The sequence below is a fragment of the Glycine max genome, chromosome 12, assembly GCF_000004515.6.
Source record: "Glycine max cultivar Williams 82 chromosome 12, Glycine_max_v4.0, whole genome shotgun sequence".
Taxonomy (NCBI): domain Eukaryota; kingdom Viridiplantae; phylum Streptophyta; class Magnoliopsida; order Fabales; family Fabaceae; genus Glycine; species Glycine max.
The window spans coordinates 2,347,962-2,371,049 of record NC_038248.2 but is presented as its reverse complement, the minus strand read 5'-3'; the positions used below and the strand labels follow the sequence as shown (position 1 = coordinate 2,371,049).

At 32.1% G+C, this 23,088-nt stretch overlaps 3 protein-coding genes across 3 annotated transcripts; all 3 read right to left on the bottom strand.

The window, feature by feature from the left end:
- Positions 1 to 1,204: 1,204 nt before the first annotated feature.
- On the bottom strand, positions 1,205 to 2,372 carry LOC100526982 (uncharacterized). The gene is made up of 3 exons (NM_001249906.2): positions 2,348 to 2,372; positions 1,991 to 2,250; positions 1,205 to 1,592 (listed from the first exon to the last, which is right to left on the bottom strand). The coding sequence occupies exons 1-3, from the start codon at positions 2,366 to 2,368 to the stop codon at positions 1,442 to 1,444; spliced, it is 432 nt and encodes a 143-aa protein (NP_001236835.1). The 5' UTR covers positions 2,369 to 2,372; the 3' UTR covers positions 1,205 to 1,441.
- An 8,367-nt stretch (positions 2,373 to 10,739) lies between these two features.
- On the bottom strand, positions 10,740 to 15,107 carry LOC100810591 (CTL-like protein DDB_G0274487). Its single transcript, XM_003540802.5, has 3 exons — positions 13,885 to 15,107; positions 13,089 to 13,434; positions 10,740 to 11,283 (listed from the first exon to the last, which is right to left on the bottom strand). Exons 1-3 carry the CDS (start codon positions 14,934 to 14,936, stop codon positions 11,023 to 11,025), a joined length of 1,659 nt encoding a protein of 552 aa, XP_003540850.1. The 5' UTR covers positions 14,937 to 15,107; the 3' UTR covers positions 10,740 to 11,022.
- A 1,988-nt stretch (positions 15,108 to 17,095) lies between these two features.
- CYP40 (peptidyl-prolyl cis-trans isomerase CYP40) lies at positions 17,096 to 22,929 on the bottom strand. Its single transcript, NM_001255037.2, has 7 exons — positions 22,617 to 22,929; positions 20,271 to 20,361; positions 20,032 to 20,079; positions 19,705 to 19,728; positions 19,443 to 19,625; positions 19,239 to 19,314; positions 17,096 to 17,544 (listed from the first exon to the last, which is right to left on the bottom strand). Exons 1-7 carry the CDS (start codon positions 22,740 to 22,742, stop codon positions 17,382 to 17,384), a joined length of 711 nt encoding a protein of 236 aa, NP_001241966.2. The 5' UTR covers positions 22,743 to 22,929; the 3' UTR covers positions 17,096 to 17,381.
- Between the last annotated feature and the right edge of the window lie 159 nt (positions 22,930 to 23,088).

Here is a 23,088-nt window from a genome sequence, read left to right as displayed (position 1 = left end):
CATATGCTTATGTGTATACTTTTGAGAAATATTTGTTAATAACTTTGATATATCTTCACATTCATATCGTATACAAGGTATGATTGTATATATGAACCATATATTATTTGATTTAACTGCGGTTCTAAACTTATAAACTGCATTATTACCCATGATTATAATAAGGAATTTAGTAGTAAAGAAAAGTATAAGAAAATAAGTTGAAAGTGTGGAACTATAAGAGAGCGAAGTGCAATTTATTCAAAATATATACTAAATAGTTTCATATTTGTCGACATCTTATGCATGTATATTTGCTTATTAATGTTGTATTGAAAATGACAACTTTAAATGTTGGTATATTTAACAAGGTATTTCAATCTGTTAACAAATTTATTTTATGCCTATCCCCATCTTGATAGGCTGGCTAACTTATTTGTAACTTTCAAGTACGAGAAATTTAGAGTAAAGGCGTACAAAAGCCCCTTGAACATGTTGTCATGAAGACAAGAAATTTCACACTGATGGTGCATTACCCAAATATTAACCAAATACTACAATTTCATGCACGGCAATACATCTTTTCAATTTTGTTGGCTGTCTAAAAGATAAAGACGAAAAGAAAAGGTCAAAAGAAAATACCGAATCAAGCTAAAGGAAACAGTGTGAAGGAGGATAGTTTAGCCTCTAAGTAACATTGCAGTCAGCATGTTTATATTATTACTATTAATTATGTAAAATATCAGTTTTTTAATCATTAGATTTACTTTAAAATTAAAGTATTTGTGGAGCACTTGCTATTCTCTCTTTTTCTGTACCCAAAAGAAGCGTAAAGTATTAGAAAAGTATATAAAAATACTTCTGACTTGCAAAAGGTCCTGCATTGTTTAATTTATTTTGATGTCGTCTCAGATCCTAGTCACCGCTGTTTCTGATTTTCTATTTCTGGTTTTGTACGAATCCATGAGCGAAGCATTGTTGGCAAGTGCCTTCGTTATGGCGCCATTGAACAAAACTGCCGAGCCCAAGTTAGCAAACTACAATAGTTAAGTAATTAAAGTATTGAGAATGTAGAATGTGAAAGCATCATTTATAAATATGGTAACGCATCAACTTTCCGTGGGAAAAGTTGAGCTAATCCATTCTTTTCCACAAATTTTCATCATTAAAGAGATTGCAACCAAAGTTTGTTGCCCTTAACTTATCATACACCCGACAGTCATATATTACACATAACTTAATATTATGACTTAAGGATTGAAGATTAGATGCCCCACTTACATCGAACACAATTAAACTAGCATAAAAACAAGAAAGAAGAGAAGAGCACATGTCATACAGTCATTGGACTATATATAGTTACTTAATTATAGCAAATAAAAGAGAGTAAGATTGATGGATTAATTGATTAGCTCAGGCACATAAATAAGGAGTTGGATTCCCACTTTAAAAAAGGGGGCATCTATTTGGCTCTGTCTTGAATTACATCGAATCCCATCTCGGCTGGATCGGTGGCTTGAACTTCATAGCTGATTCCATCCAGAGCTCTTCTCAGACCATCCTTGGATGTTGCGTAGAGCATCTTTGCTCTTATCCTTGATGCTGTTGGAGACCTGAATTTTTTCGTAAAAAACAAAAAACAAAATAAAGCCTTTGCCATCAATCATCATAATATTAAATTCACACGACAATTGCATTATTCACACCTAAAACAGAAGTTAAATTACCCTTTTGGTTAGTGGGTCATTTTCCCATCCCATTTTTCTACAACATTACTAGTATTGGAGTCAAACGGGGTGAGTAGCACTACCACTTAACCATGGTTATGGTTATGCTCACGACAGAAATATAAGATTGGTCCAGTGGAAAAAAAAAAAAAAAAGATTACAGGTTCAAATGTTTCGCTAACAAAAATTAATAATACTAACCATTAAGACTTGCCTATGAAAAAAATGATTATGGTCATGACATATGAATAATAATCAACAGAAGCTAGGTTGATTAATTATACCATGCAATGAAGAAGATCTTGCTCTTGCGGCAGTTATCGACGGTGACGAAATCAAAGTCGAATACGGCATATCTACAATCATCGTCGGGCAAGGAGGCGGCGAGATCACCATAGCTCTCGCCGGGACCACCCACCTTATCAACGGTGACAAGCCTTGACTTCTCATCGATCTTGAAGACTATGTATCTATGAACCTTCTTCCACTTCATTTCCATGAAAGAGTTCTTGCACTCATCCGTCACCCACATCCCAGTAGTGGCCTATTAATTAAGTGTTAATTCATCACTTTAAGATCATATATACACAACCAAATCGAAAAAAAGAGTGGTTACAGATGCAGATGCAGTGGAGCAGTACCATTTTGAAAGCCATCGCCATTGTTGTCTCAGCAGAGAAGGTTGACGAGAATTTGAAGGAAGAGTGGGACTTGGCTCTATATATAAGCAGGGCCTCCTTCAGATTGCCATTCCTATTTCTTCTTATTTACAATTTTATCCTATTCTATAGTATTTAATAAATAATACATCAAATTAACTATATTCATTATTACTATTCGTTTGGTTTGCACAAATTAATAAATAAACCACCAAGTAAGTGGGATAAGGCCCGCTTTGTTCACGTGGAACAGTCTAGTAGAAAAAATTATATTTAATTTATATTATGCAACAAAAATTTGATTCACAACGATAATAAATCATGAATAACATTAATCTTTAATTCATAAGTTGTTGAAAATGCTAACTGATCTTTGATGTATGACAAAAAAATTATCAAGAAATATAATTTTTTACACAAATAGTTAATAATTGAATTCTAAGAAACTTAATTATCTTGCAACTCTCCGGTGTATATTCATTAATTTGATCTCGAGTTATAAAAATATCATTTTAAATCTTATTTTATAATACTCAACATTAAAATAGTTATCATTTGATAACATAAAAAAATGTTGTTTAGTAATTAAAAAATATTAACGTTCACATTTTTCAAACTAATTTAGTGTATTATTAATATTAATTTCAACCATTTGGCAATAACCCTCCATTTTTTAATACTTCCTAAACAATCTTGAATTGAAGTTCAATGTCAAATGGGGTGCCAGATCAACTTTCAAAATGATTAATTCTGGTACACAGGTCGAATGGTCATCACAAAATTAAATCATTTCTTTATTTGTAGTTAATATTCTGATTTGTATATATACAATTAATAATTTTTTTTAACTACAGGTATCTTGAATAAGAGGGAAATTTCTGCTCTAAATGAGTAGTATTAATAATTTTTTATTTGAATATTTAATTAATCATATTTAGGATTTGAATTTAATATTATTATTTAAGTTAAAATAATTTCATTTTAATTAATTCACACACTTGATACAATTAATGAATTTTATAATCAAACAAAGTTATTGATTAACACTTGTACATTTTTTCACAATAAAAAATATAAATTAATTAGCATAATAATTGACAATTATAACAAGGAACAACATTAATTGACAAATACTAAACACATTGATTAAGAAATTTAAAATAAAAACATTTCATTTATAAATGTTATTAATGCACTTTTTTTTTATCATTGTGTGTGAATTAAATGACACAAGATTATTTCAACTCAAATAAAGATATATCCAATTCAAATTTTGAATATCTGATTATTATGTTAAATACTTTGAAGAAAGTTTTACTAAAAAAAATCTCTTCAAAAAGGATCTTAATATAAGACACTTGTAATACGCAAATTAATTTTCATACCAATTTTATCCTCATTAATTGTCGTGAGTAAAGTGAAAATATTAAATTATGCACCACTATCAATAAATATTACTATTGTCTTTTTTTAAAAAAAGAGAATTAATTACTTCTCAAATTATCCTTGTTAATGAACAACAAAATACACAAATACTCAAAATCTTAATAAAGGCAATAATGAAAAATAAATAATTGTTTTATAAAAATTGTAAAATATATTATAAAAACGATCATTATTATATTCTGAATATGTTTTCAGCTCGTTAAATAATTTAAAAATAAATTCACCCTTATTTGTTCATGAATTATCTAAAAGATCCTTTTTCGTACTTCTTTTAACTATTTAAAAATATTAAATTAAAACACAAGAATTTAATATTTAATAAAAGCATTGATAAGACTTTTAATATCTTAAATAAAAAACCTTTTTTTGTAAGATATATATAAAATACCTTTTAATAAAACTTTTTCACCTTTTTAAAGCTACTTAAAATATAAATCATTAAATGTGAAAAATTAAAACTTTTAATATCTTAACTATAAAAAAAGTAAAAATCATTTATAGTTTCTTCTTTAAAATGGATATGGATTTTTTTTCTCTTGTTAATTACTTTCCTTTCTTAATAATAGATATGCCCCGAATTTCATTATTTTTCATAAGTCATTTTTATAACGAAGTGGTAAAATTTTGACAAAATTGAATAGTATAATGTTGAAATTCGTGAAAACAAAATCACAAAAGTCCAATGATAAAATTAAGCTTGTTAAATATCAGTAAATTATAGTAAAATTAATGATTTAGAAACTAATGAGCAAATTCAAATTTAAATTCTATCAAGAAAGATACGTATATGCCGATAAAAAAAGAAGAAGAAATATGCTTATATTTAGTATCTGGTAATAACTTAAACAATATTCAGAAAAAAAAATTAAAATTAAAAACTTAAAGAATATTATCTCTAAAGAAAAATACTTGTGGGAATATAATTGTGGATGACTAAATAAACCATTAAGGTACATAGGATACTGACATTTAATTAATGGTAACCCATTCAAGGTCTCGTGACAACGACGAGCGCAAAAGTTGTAATAAAAAGTGACAACAAAAGCAAAATAAAAAAATTATAGACGGACTTAACCCAAATTGGTCACGGTATTAATTGATTTCCCTCACAAAGGTGTGATGTGTTGTGTCCATAATCTAGATTGCATAAGGGGGTAGCTAACTTTTATATGGAAATAATTATAAGGAATGAAAAGGACACTGTAAAAATTTCGATCCACAACTTGCTAGAATGAAAATAAACAACTAAGCAAAGGACCAAAATAGCATATTCAGCAATTTTAGTAATAAAAATAAGGGGAAATGCATTAATTCTCCCCTTATTTTAGGTATTTAATAAAGAAATCTAATATTATCAACCTACTTACAAATATATAAATATTATTTCTTCCAAATTTTATATTCAAGATACTTTATTCATTCTAGATCGACATAAAAAGAATAAATTAAATTATATAAATAAATGATAATTCTAGTAGTGACATGTTTAACTTTAAATATATAATTAAATGATAATTCTCATCAAACAAGTTATTTTTATAGGATATAGTTAAACTCAAACACAATTTATAAGAGAAAAAAAAGTACATATAAATAATTAATAATCCACAAATGAAATAGAAGAAAAAGTAAACTTATATTATATATCAATGAATACAATGTCACGTATATTTAAAAATTTTACACAAAAATTTATTTCAATATTAAAGTTATATTACTGGTATACTTAACTTAAATCACATTAAATTTTGAATTAAAAAATATTTTTTTTATAATAATGAATTAAATAATATCTATTTATATAAACAACTTAGTTAAACAATACGCTGTAAAATTATCAACTCCAATAAAAAAACAACAGCAATGTTACTTAATTTTAAGTAACTTATTTTAGCACTTGCATTAGTTTATTTGAAGATGCCATGAGGTTGAGTTAAAAAAAAATGCTAATTAAGCTCGATATGGATTTAATATACTTTTCCCGATAAACATATACACCCACCAATTCAATGTATTTTAACACACAAATATTTGTTTGCAGTATAGCTGACCATGGTCCTGTTTATCTCGGATCACACCCACACATTCCATCACACTTTTTGCTTCTGAAAATAGTCTTTGCGTGAAAGAAAAACAGATAAGAAGGTGGAAAAAAAAACTACAATAAAAAATTATCTCCTCATAAAACTGTGTATGTACGTACATTTTGCCAATCACAGTTCAGTTCCCTTGCCAACTTGAACTTGGTTATCATCCGTTTGTATATATATATATATATATATATATATATATATATATATATTATTCGTGCTTCTTTCAGCTTCGACATTTAACGCCCCAAGGGCTAAAGTAATCCCATGCATTTGTCTAAGAAAATGAAGCCAATAGAGTTAATACCGCAACAAATATCATATCATTAAGTTGATATTGAGACAGCGATAGAAATTCTGACATATTCAGCGACTCAGATATGATTCTGTTTAATTTAAAATTATTTCTGATTCAATATCGCAGTCACACATTCAGTTCTTTGTGTCGCCATGCTATATTTTTCCACATGCATTGCTTGCTCTAGCTCATAGAGAAAGAGGATAAATGGAGATTACAGACACAAAAATCCAGTGATATAGCCAGCAAGATAACTTATGCAGGTGAATTGGGAGGCATGTTTATCGAACCAAGGGCCCTCTACTTGACTTAATAAACTCTGATTAGGCCCACAAGTTGAGGTGGCATGATTCACTTATTCCTATCAACACAATCCCAAGATTTAATATTTTTACTCATAAACTACTTGTTGATTATAGGATGGTCTTGCATGATGTCTAACTACTTTGTGGTAGAGTGGTGGGCCACTAGAATCAAACTACTTTAATATTACAAGGAGCTTCTTCTGCATGGAAGTACCCACTCTTGTGGTGTATAATAATCCTGATCGATCAATTTGACAACAAAACAGCAAATAATATAGGCTAACTTTATCTTGTTGGACCTTATTCTGATTAATGTTTATTTGACTTGTCAACATTAGGCGTTGATCAGATTCTAACTCTAGACTCTCCTCATTATCATTGTTTACACCAAGAACTGAAAAAAAGTAATATTTCGCAAACTAAAGGGAGAGACAACATACATATACATATCATGTGCTATGCTGCTTGGTACATTCTGATTCAGAGAATGATCTCCATTCTCCATGATCTAATCCACAAGATCAGACAGCAGTTTGTATAGCTTAAGTGCTTCACACATTTGAACACATTGTTGTTTTTTTAAGCAACTGCTTACATCTTCGGATTTCTTGCAGAACCAGATTGGCCCGCTAGCTTCTAATTGCATATAGAAAATTATCCTATGATAGAAAAGTGGTTCACCAAGTAAGGCCAGCTTAAGGGGGCATGCATGGACTATATATATCCGCTAAAGTCTAAACCCAACGACAAGGCCATGACCTTGAAGCCATTGTCACGTAACACGTACAATGGCTCAATGCAACGCAGCCACTCTGTTTAGATTACGGATATGAACGACATGAAGAAAAATAAAATTTAATTTCTTCAATTTCATGGCTTAGATTAATTAAAATATGATCAAATGGAATCTCAAAATAAATTTTAATGTTCCATTTACGATCATAATTGTTTCACATTTTAAGTTTTACATTTACTAACATTAAGTTGTTCGGATGAAACTATTCTAAGCTCTTTTTTATAAGGTTTGAAGTTTGAATATTCATAATAATAATAATAAATATGGTAGAAACTTCACTAATCTGTGTTAAATCATTTTTTTAACAAAAAAATATTTCATCAATAAAAGTCAACGAATATTCTACATCTTATTAACAAAAGCATATGAATACTTTACACGTATAATATAATAATTAAGAAATTCCAATTTTTATATCTACCTTACACCGTAATATTATTATTTTTTATTTTGTTATTATCCCTATTAAGATTTCGTTCTTTAATCTTATCTCTTTTATCCATTGAAGTGTACTCATAATCAAATGATTATTCTTCTTCCACTTAATATCAATCCTTTTCTTCACCTCTAGTTTGAGATAAGAGACAACACCCGTCTGTGTTTTTTTTTTTTTTTCATTTCAATATGAAATATCCATAAAGTGATTATTGTATTGTATTTTATTTCATTTCTTTTTATTCCATGTCACTCCTTATTTGTCTAAACATGGTTTGAGTCTCAATTATATATCTTGGGGCTTTTGTTAAAATCATAGGCTCCGCTCCTAGCTTTAAGTTAACTGATTACCATTGAAAATTATAAAGCTTCATCAACTCAACATATTTAGGCCATAGAGCTACGTACATGTACAGTTGTTATATATATAGATAATAGATCCATAAAATTTTGCAACTCCACCAGTTCAAAGGAAATGCTAATGGAAGACAACAGAACAGGCAGGTTTTCTTTGTTGACTACACCTCACAGCACATTATGTGTTCACAAAATGCTTCCTCAAAAGTCAAGACCATATCAGGTAGGTGAATTCTTCCCTATGCTCATGCTAATTCAAAAGAGTACGAGAGTGAAGATGCATGTTTGATTCAATTCAACATATTATGTTGGTTGATGCATCTGCACTGCAGTCTTGGGGTTTGATCAACATCTGTATCGATAGGGATCTGGCTAAAGGGTACGTTATGATGGTGTTATCAGTTGATCTGATCATATTCCTTTACCAACCTGTCAAGCAAAGAGAGGCTTTTTGTGGAGTAATATAACCTATCAAACTGCTAGCAAAATAGTTTATGAAAGTAAACTTTGTAACTAAAAATAAAGTTTTGGAATTGCCACTGCCTCTGTAAAATGTTAAACTTTATGCAGAGAAGCCATTGTTACTAAAAAAACAGTATATATCTACTCGAGATTTTGAATCATGTGGCTTGTTTCTTGATAGCCAATTTTACCGAGCAAGGAAGGAGCAGCAAGAGACACATAAATAATTGTCACTATCACTGCCACTCTCCCGGTGCCAGCTTTCACGTGATGGGATCCAAGAAACAAAGAACTCTTGCCTTTTGGAATTGCAAACTGAAACCCACTTAACTTGCTAAACCCACAAGGAATGAAGGATTTAATTTTTTTTTCTAAAATTCAGATTGGCATTCATAAATTTTAAGACATAAGGAGTCTAGTTATACGTAAGTCACATATGAAAAAAATTTGAGACACAAAATAAAGAAAAAATAATTTGTTATTAAAAAAATCAACTCTCCTAACTTGCATGCAAACATACACTTAGTGAGGTAAAAACAATGCTTTATTGACGTTTCCTATATACAAAATGCTTCCAGCAAGAGTATATTATTGGACCAATTAACATGTACAGTGAATCACACCTCTCCACAAGGAGAAGTGTCAAGTTTGTTTTTATTTTAAAAAAAAAACATTTTTCTAGTTTTATAAATTACTATAAAAAATACATTTTTTATTTTGTTATTTTTTAAAAATGTATAGGATTAGTGAAAATAATAAATTTTTATTTTCATTATTTTGTACAAATCATTGAAAATAAAAAATGTAAAAGTAAAGTTACATTTTTGTGATTATTTATAAAAATAAAAGGCATTTTCTCAAACTGAATGAGTTCTCATATACTCTACGAGTAGGCCTTTGAATTTAAAAATATTAAAAATAAGAAAACAGTTTTGAATTGCTCCAAAACTACCTTGAGTATTGGACATTGGTCTTGCAATATAGTATTAGAATTTCTCCACCATAAGGGACAACTGACCTGATACAAGAACCAAATGAACCTGACATTGCCAGTGCCCTTAATTATCTCAGTCCATCTTCCTTTTATCAGGTCCACCCACTAGGAAAGTGTTCGGATTTTTTTTTTAAGAAACATTTTAAATTAACTTATAATTCTCATAAGCTTTTTTTCAACTTATTTTAATTAACTTCTTAATATAACTTATGAAAAAATATATTTTTTACCTTATTACAACAAATCCCATGATCAAATTTATGAAAAAAATAATATAAAGTAAAGCTTTAATTCAGCTATTTATCCACGCATTCTAAAAGTTAGTAACCCAAATTTTAGCCTGAGAAATATAATAGCCATGTGTTTGAATAACCGTTCGTTTGTGATAAATGTAAGTGGCTAGAAGTAACTCCCCTGATAGTATTTGCCTCAAGTAATTTTGGAGGCAATTTTACGGGTTTCCAAACATGCACTAGGTTGGTCTGAATTGTTTTCAAAGGTTTTTTTCTAATAAAAAATCACAATCATTTTTGTTATTGTATTTAGATCGTGTCAAAACTAGTCCAATAACATTCAGTGTAAAAGTATAATATATCTTTTCAACTCTATTTCCGAGATTCTTATTCACAAGTCTCTCCCATGCCTAATAACGGTTGTCCCTGCATTTAACTCCCCATTAATTGTCATTATGGGCATCACATAGCGACACTTCCTAGACCATCATTATAGCTTAGGGGGGTGTTACATGGATGATGTAATGCTCATTTATCGTGATATCAGTCGTCTTGAATCCGAAGGACCCTAAAATAGGCAAACCCAATAAATGATCACTCAGTTTCTGACCAAGTACGCTGAGGGGGTACATAGCCCCACAGTCCCCAGCGCGTAAGCACAAAGGGACTAGAATCAAAGCCCAGATCATCTTATGTCCGATCTAGGGGGTCGAGAGAGTACAATTTTCAATAAACAATGACCAATAGACTTGGCGCCTAACTCATTTTTACATGTCTAAAACAAACAAGTATTTCTAAAGGAAGAAGAAACAGATAGATACTTGGAATTGAAGCTTTTACAGTTTTACACGGCTTCGTGACTAAGACAATAGTATACAAATGCCTAAAGGGGATCAAAGCAAATCAATGCACCAAACAAATAAGAATGAAAGCACTACAAAAGTAATACAGATTTTGCTTAGTTCTCCAACAAATCTTTTTGATTAACAGGGTAAACTTGTGCCTCTTTCCCCCCAAACAAAATATACATCATTCAGGTTACACAAAACTGCAGTCAACTTTCAGATTAACTAAAAGTTACCCTTAGAAAAAAAATAGAAAACAAATTTTAAAGAAGAAACATTCAGGAGTATGCACAATAGGCTCACAAGTCATAGTCACAGTCACAGACAATTCTAACTCCACACTGTCCATAAAATAGCAATCCCAGGATTCAAAAACATTTGTATCTCAAGAATTATTTACACACCTAGAGTTCTTGTAGTAACAGACTGTCTGAGACTTCTACTAATGGGTAGTTGAATGTAAACCTCATGGACGTCTTGTTTACAAACCTCTCCTCTATCCCGGTCTATCGCATAGCAGACGTAAATTGTGTCAATTACGTTGTCTAGCACATGCACGAGGTAACCCAGCACTACCATCAGTAGCACCCATGCCATCGCAGCCACAAAATATGAGTCAGACCCAAGATTGGTACCAGCTTTTAAGATAACACAGGCCTGGTAATACATAAACAATTAAGACAAAACTTGATAGAAGAAACAGAAAACAATGAAAATAGAAAAACAAACTAGTAAGTAGTAACAATGTATTAAATAGACAGAATAACCAAGTCCATCAAATAAATGGCATACTTTTTTATCCCTAAAAGTATTTTTAAGACATTATTTGCCCGGAGTCTGGAGTTTTATAAGAAAATGAATTTTCAACTGATTTAAATCCTCCTGCAAACTCCTTCTAACTTCAAAACAATTACCAAGAAAAGAAATATAAATTGGCTACAATTTATGGCTACCAAGTGCAAATGTAGAGATGCTAATGGAAGGAAATGTTCTAACTTGCAAGTGGTCAAACAAACGGTCAACATCCACAGGTTACAAGTGCAAGAGATATATCATAAGTCTACCTTAACAATTAGGGCGTGGACATAAGGGTCTATATGACACAATCAATAATTCAATTCATTTCAATTAGGCTTTGCTCTAACCTCTTTAGGGGTTATTATTTCCTTGGTAGCTCAACACAATGTAAATTTATAGCTAATTTTAGGCATCATTATTAGGGAATTTAGATTCTCATATTTACATTTTGGCACTTAATTGTAAAATTTTAGTATTTTATATTTTTAGAAATTACTTACATTTTTTTAATGATTTTTATATTTTATTTGTGCAAAAAAATCTAAAAATAACCTAGTCTTGAGAACTAGATCATCAGCGATTCAGTGTTAGGAGTTGAAGGTCAACAAAGTCAGCATTATGTGTTTCCTCTAAAGCATCATGTGATGAAATGACAGTGAGATACTATCTTGGAGTGCCCAATGCTACAAAGCCAGCACCAAGGGTTAGACTAAAGAGTATCTAGTCAGCGCCAACAATAGGCGCTGAAGGTCGCAGGTCAAGAGTTTATTTTGAATCTTTGGACCAAAAGAAGGCATATGCAGGAATAGAGGATCAAAGAGTTCCAAAACATTCCTGAAGCCTTGGAGTCCTAGGGAAAGGATCCAGCAGGACAAACGAATTTTATCCCTTCTATTTTCTTGTTCTTCTGTTTCGTTTTCCATGTGTAACTAATCCTCTCTAAGCTAAATAAGGTTGATATTGAATCTTTATGTAATCTGAATTTTCTTATCTAAGTTTATTCCATGAAATTTGTGCATCTTTCTCAATACTCTTGGTGTTTCTTTAGTTTTTCGCTATAGAAACTGATCTTAGGTTTGTGGGGTAATTGGAACACCGGGCTTAGACTAGAATTTAAATTGTTTGCCAGAAGTCTGGGTGTGTATAAGAACAGACATCAAATTTGGGGGTTCTTTATAAATCTTTGATTTCGTTGCTAAATCAAGTTAGATATTGTGTAAGGAATAAGAAATATACTTGGTTTTGACTCAAGGAATTGAGCTAAATCTAATTTCATAGGTTCAAACTCCAATTTCATGATTTGATTAGCATTGAATTGAATTCAGTTGCATGGGAAGACAAGAATGGAGTTTTGTACCCTAGTCGCTTTTATTCTTGCATTCTAAACACTTCCTACAATTCTGTCTTCAATTATTTCCATCTTAATCAATTACTTGCTCACAATCTTTGTAGGATCTCACTATTTAGTATCTGACATGACTGGTGCCTTTACCATGATTGAAAATTTCAATTTTATACATTTTTTATGCACTGGCCAAACTTTCATCACTGTACAAATTATTTAATGTTTCAAGAGAAAATGTCCATGCCAAGAACTTACAATTCACAGCAAATTTCTAATGCAAAGTGCAAGCATTAAAAAGAGTCATACTAACACCACGTACCACTATTGTGTATGATGCAGAAAAAACAAAGACAATTCCAGCCAGGATGCGAGATGAGATGGTCTCCACAAAAACAGCAGAGAGAAGATTGCGTCTTAGAAGTTCATATGTCATCCTTGCAGAAGAGCAGTAGGCTTCACCAGTTATTGCAGCAAAGTTTATGGTAAACTTGTTAAGAAAATCAACTGCTGTCAGCAATGCATTTACACAGCACCGCAACACAAGGTTCACTATCCCAGGAGTATCCTCTTGTCTTGCACTATCAACCGCAGAACGCACCATTCGAACAACACAGACAAGCAATCCTGACAAACATATCGTGCCAGAAGAAGGACCAAAAACATTTCTGCAAGCCAAATTCCCACAGTTAATGTCTATCTAAATGAAAAGAAGCAATCATTCAACACAGTTGAACATTAATTTTCATTAGTTCTCCTATCAGCCAATCAAGGAGTACACTACAAGGAACAACCATATCATATTCAAAAGCCACAAGACACACCACAGGTAACAGCAATGTTGAACTAAGAAAATTTTCCAAAGCAACAAGCAAGAGTCATTGACATAAATAATAACTGAAAATGGAAGCAAAGAAAACATTTCAAACTAAGCACTCTAACACTGGATACAGAATTTATAAAGTACACATGGATGTATAAACTAGGATATAGGATATACCAAAATCATATCAAAGCACGCAATTCAAGTTAAACTAACCAATTTAACACTGGAGTCTGAATGAAACATGATATAACTTATAAGCAAACAAATGTAAGGCAACAACAACAATGTTGACCTGAGAGGAGTTCGAATACTCCGCTTAGGAGTTTGATGTTCCTTGGAGAAATACCAATTAGCAATAGTCCCACTGATGACATAAACTTGAGCTTCAACCATAGCTGCCGCAGACCACAACATGGTGAGAACAGCCAAAGCATAATAAGCTGGCACCCAAGAATCCTCCTTCCATTCACAGTCATATCCACTCTTCAAATTCTTCACAACAATCTTCCCATTAAACCTCGCAAACACCATGAAAACCACGATTGGAACAAAATACAGCACCAGCCCAACAGACAAACAAGGCAGCACCCCGAACAAAGCCATGTTCCTCGAAAGTGCGTGGGAAGCGACCCCGATTATGCTCACCGTGAGCTCCACGCGATGCCAATTCACCACCAAGATCCACACAATGATCCCAATCACCAAAAACAAGAACACCAAAATCAGAACCCGGTACGCGAGGGGGAAAGCGTTGCTGCAAGACGCGCCGAGGGTGCAGGCCACGAACCAATACACGTTGAGGAAAACGGGGATGGCGATAAAGAGTGGAATAGCAGCGTAGACAATCTGTTTGGTGTAATGCTTGAGTAAGAGAAGCAGAGCCCAGCACAAGGGGACGCTGAGAACGAAGGTGATGACGAGAGTCCATATGAGACCCTTCACCAATTTCGGAGAAACGGATGATGTTGTGTCGACGAGGGAGAGCGTGGAGACGGAGGAGGAGGAGGAGGAATTAGAAGGGTTTAGGACGCAGGAGGTGGTGGTGGGGTCGTAGGTGAAGGAGGAGAGAGAGGGGTAGCTGTTGTTTCGGTGGATGATGGCGAAGATGCCAAAGGCGAAGGAGGAAAGTACGAAGAGAAGGAAGAGGATGAGGAAAGGAAGGTCCTTGAAGGAGCGAGGACCTGAATTGTAAGTGATGTGATGGAATTGCTGGTTTGACTCCGATTCTTCTTCCACAGCCGAAGAAGACGATGAAGGGTACGAGGGTTTCGATAGAAAGGGTTGCGATGCCGGGGACTCGTACGGAAAATCGACTTTGTTGTTCGGATCCTCGCTAGAACCCATCGGAGAGAGCACGAGTGTTTATTCAGGGTTCAATGTTGTGTTTTTGGTGGCGCTGCCTCAGCCCTCAGGACAAGAATGTTCCATGTTCAATCCGTCCAAAAACACCAATTAAAATTATGTCTGAAACTCTACACACCAATTAAAATTATAGGAGTTTTATGGTTTTAGTGTATTAATCGGATTACTTCTAATATGTACTACGCCTGATTATATTCCATTAAGTAGTTGCATTCAAAGATAATTTTCTATAGACAAGACAATAAATAAAAATATTATTTTTCTTTTCTTTTCTTGCAAATGGGTGTAAGAAATGTTCCTCGCCGTAAAAAAATTCTCAAACCAAAACAGAATACTTTTACTTGTTATGTTAATTTTTTTTTTAATTTGTGAGATATTAGGTCAGACATTATACATAGTGTTTCTTCTTCTTAGTGTTTAGTACAATAGTATTTATTATTCATTTCATTGTTAGGATATTCTCTTGTTCGTTTATTAAGATGCTTTATATATTAATACTACTTTACTATTTCTCTATTTTTTTTTAGGGTTTTGGTAGTTAATCAGTGGGCATAGGGTATTAATTAAAAAAAATTATCATGTAAATCATAAGAGAAGGTAAAAAGATTATAAATAAAATTTTTCTTTTTCTAAAAAATATATTTTTCCTTTAAATTTCTTAAACAATATTTTTAGAACCTTGATTATGGTTTCACCTTTTTTTTTTAAATTGAGAGATATTGGAAGAACATGATGTTGAGTACAAGTGTGAGGTGAAGTCTCACATCTGGTAGAAGTGAAAAGGTTGAACACCATATAAGTGAGGAGAAGACCCATAAACCTGAGCCTTAAGGTTTTGGGTTAGAGTGTGGTGTCAGGTCTCCTTATGTGGTGGTTCGTGGTCCACAGGTGTATCCCTCGAATCTCTCCAACAATTGGTATCAGAGCCGATGGTTCAAGTTGATGACCGGCTCAGACGTAGGTGAAGCGGGGTGGTTGAACACCATATCCAGACAGCAAGTCAAAGGACGCGGTATAATCTGTCAAAAAATATTGAGCTGCAATCCACATGCTTTGAAAGCTCATGCAGATCTGGCTTTTTACTTCATTTTACATTCAGTCTGTTGACTCTGCTCTGGTAAATAACAGCTAGAAAATAAAAAATCACACTTCTCTTTAACATAACCTTACAATTATAATAAGATAATATTAAGAAAGAAAAAGAGAAAGAGATTATGTTCAAAGTTGTACTTTTCTTATTACTTAATAATTAATAATACATGCACAACACCAGAAACATGTGGGTTGTGGCTCTTTCTTATTGTTGTCCGATATCATCCCCTCTAATAATACAAATCATTTGTTGGCTTGACATTCATTGCTTCAATTAATTCCTTTAACTTCTAACATTAAACCAAATTCTATTTGATCTGATTCTTTTGAACGGCTTAATCTTCCACAGACTTCAACAGAGGTTTTAAACGTAACTTATTACTTAGTGCTGCCAACAACAATAAGAATCATCCAATCAATGATCGGAGTGTGCAGTATCTTATTATTATTATTATTATTATCTGATTTTATAATTTATGTCAAGCTAAACCTATTCAATAAAGAAGTTTTTTGATAGGATTTAATAAAGAAGTTAGGATACTTTTTTAAAGTTTATTTAATTAAAAATGTTAAATTCTGTATCGCTTAAAAAACCTTTTAAGATTTAATAAATTTTAATTAAATCGTTGTTTAATATTTACAATGATCACTTATCATGAAATTTATAATTTTAATAAATTTTTAGGAGAATAATAAGATTGAGGAGAAAACGATATATTCTTCAAACTCATTAACTTATATATAAGTTTGAGGAGAAATAAGTAATTTAGATGTAGAATTTTTTTATCATAATATATAGTATTAAATAAACTAAATAGAAAGGGAATTCCTTTTCAAACTCATTAACTTGTATATTTACAATGCCGGAAGTGATATCATTTCGTACATTTTTTTATTTTTTTTTACAATTAAGAGAAACAGAAGGGAAAGAAAAGTATGGAATGAAATCCGTTATGTGATAGAGGAAAATAAAGAGAGAAAAATAGAGCATAGTTAATTACGGCAACCTTTGGGGCAGCAGAATATTCAACGGAAACAAGAAAATATAATTTCTTCCCCTTTCTCTACAGCAAAGGGCCGTGTTAAGATATAAAGTGTTTAATATAAATATACAGGAATGATTTAAAAAAAGAAAAACACAATAAACAGAAAAACATAAAACGGACTTACCAAATATATTGCTTACATTGTTACATATAAAAGAAATCGGGTTTCAGTATACTTTCAATAATTTGTAAACCATGGTTTAAGAACTAGAGAATCAAGATCAAAGACAAACCAGCCGTGTCTGCTATCCAAACATGTGCTAGTGGTCGGTCACCAAAAGGAGGAAGTTCAATTTTCCTCATCCCAGTGGTTCTTTGGTATCTCCCCAGAGTCTGCTATCACTACCTTCTTTCTGGGTTTTCCACTGTAGGTTCCGGCTCCCCCTTCAATTACATACACAATATCCATGCCTTGAACAACCCTGCCAAAGACAACATGCTCTCCATCCAACCTGGAAAGTTTACAAGTAAATTGATATCATAACTCATAACTATAAACTAGTGATAATAACCTATGAAGCATAGACTCTGACATGGATACAAACACTTCAACACGGTAATGTCTATAATATAGGACATGAAGATACCGCATTCACACACAAACAAAGAGATTTTAATTAAATAACATATGAGTAACATATAATAAAATATCCAAATTGATGGTAGATTCATGTTTTTAAACCAACTTTCTATATCTTTTCAAATGTATTAGTTGTGTAAAAGTGACAGCTTAAGTGTTCAACAACAAAAAGTAATTTTTGAATCAAACACCTAATAAGAAATCTCGGATACATGTTTGAGTGTGTCGGTGTCGGAAATGCGTCTGACACAGAAATACTACGGACAAGAGAGGTGTCCGTGCTTCATAGATGATGACACAATGAGTATATATTTTGCCTTTAAAAGAACAAATTCAAAGGTAGTGTCAATCAATCTATATATAGAAAGTATATCAAGTGAGAATTCTAGTCATTGTAAGAAATCAGAACTAAAAATTTGGACCACTAGATCATATTTGAATGAATGAGATTAAGAGATAAATATATGATCTTAACCATCCATGTATGCATTGGCGGTGCTATATAGGGATGGGGATCCATGGCCCCCCCAGAGTTTTTCAAAATTATAAACACATATGTCTATAATAATATGATTAATAAAAACTTTAATTATTTCTAATACTTAGTTTCTTTTACCTTAACTCAATTAACTTACAATTTAGGACAAAAGTTCTTTCTTTTCAACAAAAATTGAAAGCCCATCATTTATTGTTTCTCTTTTGGCCAATTATAGTTTTAACATTTTCAAGGATTTCTGATACTTTTTTCTTAACACAAACTTACAGATTAGTTGCTTCTCTTTCTTTATCATTTTTTATTCTCTGAAACACCTAACCTGTAGCTTAGTTTCAACAATATCAATAGACTTGTTTTTCATATTTGCACGATTTATCTTGATAAGTATATATGTGTTTTCATTTTCAATCTTTAGTTATTATATATATATATATATATATATATATATATATATATATATATATATACATATATATTATCTCAATTGTGTTATTGATTTATTTTTCTGTTTTGATATAAATCCAATGATCTACTAACTTTTTGAAGCATTGTTATTGCTCTCGTTTTCCATCTTGATGTTATTGTTGTGCAACCTATGCTTTCGTAAAATAATCACTTTCCTTCTAAAATATGTAATGTTTAGCCTATAATGTTTTTTTCTATCTTAATGCTCAAAAATTTCATGCATGTTCAAGTAATGATTATAGATTTTATCTATTTTTATTTGTAATAATTATGTAAACAATTTATCATTTTTTATGTAATTGATAATTTTATTTCTCAACTTTGTATTTATATTGCAACTTAATATGATATTGCATATTAAAGATATGCCTTAAAATTTATTTTGGCTCCCCCAAAATTTTAGTTCAAGGTCCGCCACTGCATGTATGGTTAAATGATCTAGATTTATAGTTCTTGTTTTTCACGATAAATCAGAATTCTCACAAGTGTGTGTGCTCGCACCCTAAAAAAGACTGCGCTTAACCTACAAGAACTAATCCAACTGCATCTGATCCCCAGTCTAGAAATCGCCCAAACCATACACTTTAAGGACAAAAATAACTTACCATCTGGCCTTCACTGTGGTAAAGAAAAACTGTGAGCCATTGGAATCAGGTCCTGAATTTGCCATAGAAACAACACCTGCAATCATGGGAGTAAGATTTTATAGAAACAACTCAAACACATCTTAGAAATGACAGAAAAACATCAAGTTATAAAAATATTAATAATAAAGCGAAATGCTTTCATCCAAGCAAATTGTTACTCACCAGCGTGAGAATGTTTAATCTTGAAATTATCATCAGGAAAGGTGCCACCATAAATAGATTCAGACCCTTTACCATCATGATGAACAATGTCTCCACCCTGAATCACAAAACCAGATATTATCCGATGAAATGGTGTTCCTTTGTAATGAAGCTTTATGCCATTTTCACTCTTGCCTTTCTCCCCTACACGTGGAACACTCCTAATCAGTGCAAGGACCGATGGGGATCAAATTAATAAACGAAATGAAGAGACTACAGGTACCTGTACACAAAGCTCTAAAATTTTCTGCAGACAGAAAATTCAGTCATTAGAAATTGCAATGTTATAACGTATAAGCCTTACTGTATGTAAATAGCCTAAATATACAAGGAGAAAGCTTCATCAAGCACATTTAAGTTTGAATTTACAGAAATAACTGAAGTCTAAAGTAGACACCCTATATAAAAGGGTGAAAGAAAATGAATACCCACAAATATTACATTTTCTACTAAAGAAGCTGACCCTTGGTTCATGCAAAATGAAAAATTATATTCTTAAAGCAATTAAGTTGCAGACAAAAGAACATGAAATAGAAGAACAATGACATACCCACAGTTTTCGGTACAACTTTGCCATATAATCCAATCACTATCCTACCTGTAGAAGTTATTGCATACCGCAGGTTGTTAATATCAGATAGGAAAGGAAAAATAGCATTTTTTAAGCACATTGAGCCTAAATTGTTGCTTCAATTTTTCTACATCCTCTTTGTAACAAAAGTATTTCATGAGTCAAATTGATTCAAATGATTGCAATGAGTAAAATTTCTAAAAATACTCCTTGACAACCTAAACGCTGTTTATCAATATCAATATCCAAGAATACTCTGTGTGTAATTTCAGGCTCCTCTTCTGGTTTCTCCTCAATGATCTCAACAACCTACATCAGAAAAGGGGAAAGTTTATCAGTTAAGATGGAAATCATAAGTGGGAAAAATTTACACATGGCCTAATGTTGAAATTACTAGCTTTTAGAGAGAAATAGAGAAGAGAAAAAGCAAATAACCTTGAATTATGAATATGATTTGAGAACTTTCATACTAATTAATAGACTCCAAATCTACTCCTATATTATAAATCTAAATCATCATCTTGAATGAGAACTTTTAAAGATCTTTTCTTAAACTAAAAAGTTTTTAGAATTTAGGCTTAATTGCACATTTTACCACCCAACTTTCATTATTTTGCAAATTTTACCATTGAAAATGCAAAGCAAAAGAAATGGCATATGCTAGTAACAACGGAGCTTGAAAACTAAAGAAGAACACTAATGTAATTATGGGATATGTAATGGTGGCAAACAACAAATATCAAGGAACAAAGAGAAGGATTTGGAAAGATAGACATTGTTACAAGAGTTCTGAGTAGCAACTCAATAGCAGAATAATGAAGGACAAGTCCTGATGGCTCTGATACCATGTTGAAGGTATATGGGTTTGGCAAAAAAAGGAGAGAAAAGAAAAAGATAATAATCTTGAATCATGAATACAATTCGATACACTGATCTTATTCAAAAGACTAAGGCACTAACCTTTATTTATTCTAATTAATAGACTCCTAATTTTACTTAAATAACAAAACAAAACATGATAATTACTAAGAAATATGAAAACTAATCCTAGGAGATATTATGGGATAAGAAACTAATTTTAAAGGATAATCTAAGATACTCCAAAATAACAACTAATCGTAAGAGATAATTTAAGATATTCTTTAATAAATTAAAGATATTTTCCTAATATTCTAACACCTAACCATCGATTTGCAATCAAATGATACACAACTAACACAAGTTGTTGTTTAATGTTTATAAATATTCAGTGTTAAAAATGGTGGTCTCAAAACAGGTCCACACATAATATAGTGGACAAAAAAACTTCATTTATAGTCAGAGTGTGGCTCATACAACTTCAACCAATGAACCTGTACTAGATAGAGCTACCGCCACAAATATAGATAAGGGTAACACTCCAAGAAGCAGGGAATGCTCAGAATAAGGTGGGAAAGATAAAACATGATGGGTTGATTTCAGCAAAAGACTCAAACTGAAATCAAAGGATAAAGTTAACTTCTGCGGTATTGCTTACCCAGGTATACTATCCTCTTCAAAACACTTTTTTTCATATTGCCTTTCTCATCAAAATACTATCCTCTTCTGTTTATGTCACATTCTTCTACTAGTATACTCTCCTAATCTAGTATCCTCGTTTCATCAATTTCTATCACATTTATAAATGATCATAGCCTTCTGTGAGCACTAAATGCACCCTGTGCCTCGGGAGCCCTATAGTGTAGATGTCCTCTCACTAATACTTAAAGGAATCATGGGAACTAAAAGATTCTGTGTCTCCACCCACCTTTTGAAGCTCTCATTATCCTCTTCTTTCTAAAGCTGGGTTACAAGGCACGGGTACACACATTTGGTCTACAAGATGGATGCCTCTTCAAACTGGCTAATGTATGTTATGAGTTATGACCCTCCGTTGATTCACTTTCAGGGCTAAACCTCCATTTTATTCTTGAGCTGCTCCAATTTTGTGCTAGTCTACAGCTGGAAGTTTGAATACATTACCTAGTTCATACTTCTAGTACTGCATAGAGCATACACTAACCCAACCAAAAAGGAACTCAAACAACTTACTTGAATTAATAAAGAAGGAATTGATTATAATGCAAAGCATGCTACCCAGACACAGCGCAATCCCACAGAATTGAGCCATGAGATATTCATCAGTAATCAAATTAGACTGCATAGACAGCAGACAACTAATAATAAGAATGATTACAATGGCAAAAGTTAAAATGCATCCGAAAGCAATACAATTCAATTACATCAAAGAGTTTAATTTCATAAGGTGCACTTCCTTGGGATGGCATTACAGGTAATGTAAGCAAAATTAAAATACAAAAACTCCATTTTGATTTCATTCTATCAGTAACAGAAAGTAAAAATGAAAGAGTAAAACGAAAACACGTGGCAAATGCATGTAACGGAACGTTCAGATCTATGGAAAGAAACTTAAACTATACCCCATCAAACTCACAGTAATATAAACATTATGCACGAAACCCGGCACAATTGCCCAAAATCAGACCCACAAAGACAACAGACAGATAAAGGGTTAAAGGGCGCACCTGTTGAGGTGTAGCAAAACCACTGGTAGTAGTAGAACCAGAAAATGTGAAAATGAGGAAAATTGAGAGGACAAGGAAGAGGAGGAGGAATCGTGGGTGAATGAGAAACACGATCGCTCTATGCATTGCTTCACTAACCTCTTTGTGCAGTTATACCCAATCAATGAAAAATCGAAACTTTCTCATCCTCCATGGCAGACAGCATACTGGGTTTGTCTCAGAACGTGGGGCGCTTTGTTAAGAACTTGAAGCTGAAGATGGTTCAAGCTCGGAACAGAGGGCGGTCCACATAGGGAAAACAAGTTGATAAATTAATTTAATTTGAAAATTCGGAATAATGAGGTCCTGATTATTGGAAAAGCCTCACAGTGAGAATTTTATTCCCAAAATACATAATTGATGTTCAAATAATTATAGTTATTTTTATAGAAACATTTAACTTTTCTGAAAGCAAATACATTTAACTATTTTC

Excerpts from the sequence above, each read along its gene's own strand:
- LOC100526982 (NM_001249906.2), bottom strand. The coding sequence starts at position 2,368 with ATGGCGATGGCTTTCAAAATG. Across the intron at positions 2,251-2,347 it reads TGGCGATGGCTTTCAAAATG|GCCACTACTGGGATGTGGGT; the intron begins GTACTGCTCCAC and ends CTTAATTAATAG. Across the intron at positions 1,593-1,990 it reads AAGATCTTCTTCATTGCATG|GTCTCCAACAGCATCAAGGA; the intron begins GTATAATTAATC and ends GAAAAAATTCAG.
- LOC100810591 (XM_003540802.5), bottom strand. The coding sequence starts at position 14,936 with ATGGGTTCTAGCGAGGATCCGAACAACAAAGTCGATTTTCCGTACGAG. Across the intron at positions 13,435-13,884 it reads AGTATTCGAACTCCTCTCAG|AAATGTTTTTGGTCCTTCTT; the intron begins GTCAACATTGTT and ends TTTGGCTTGCAG. Across the intron at positions 11,284-13,088 it reads CTGCATCATACACAATAGTG|GCCTGTGTTATCTTAAAAGC; the intron begins GTACGTGGTGTT and ends ATGTATTACCAG.
- CYP40 (NM_001255037.2), bottom strand. The coding sequence starts at position 22,742 with ATGCATAGAGCGATCGTGTTTCTCATTCACCCACGATTCCTCCTCCTC. Across the intron at positions 20,362-22,616 it reads GTTTTGCTACACCTCAACAG|GTTGTTGAGATCATTGAGGA; the intron begins GTGCGCCCTTTA and ends TTTCTGATGTAG. Across the intron at positions 19,729-20,031 it reads AGTTGTACCGAAAACTGTGG|AAAATTTTAGAGCTTTGTGT; the intron begins GTATGTCATTGT and ends TTCTGTCTGCAG.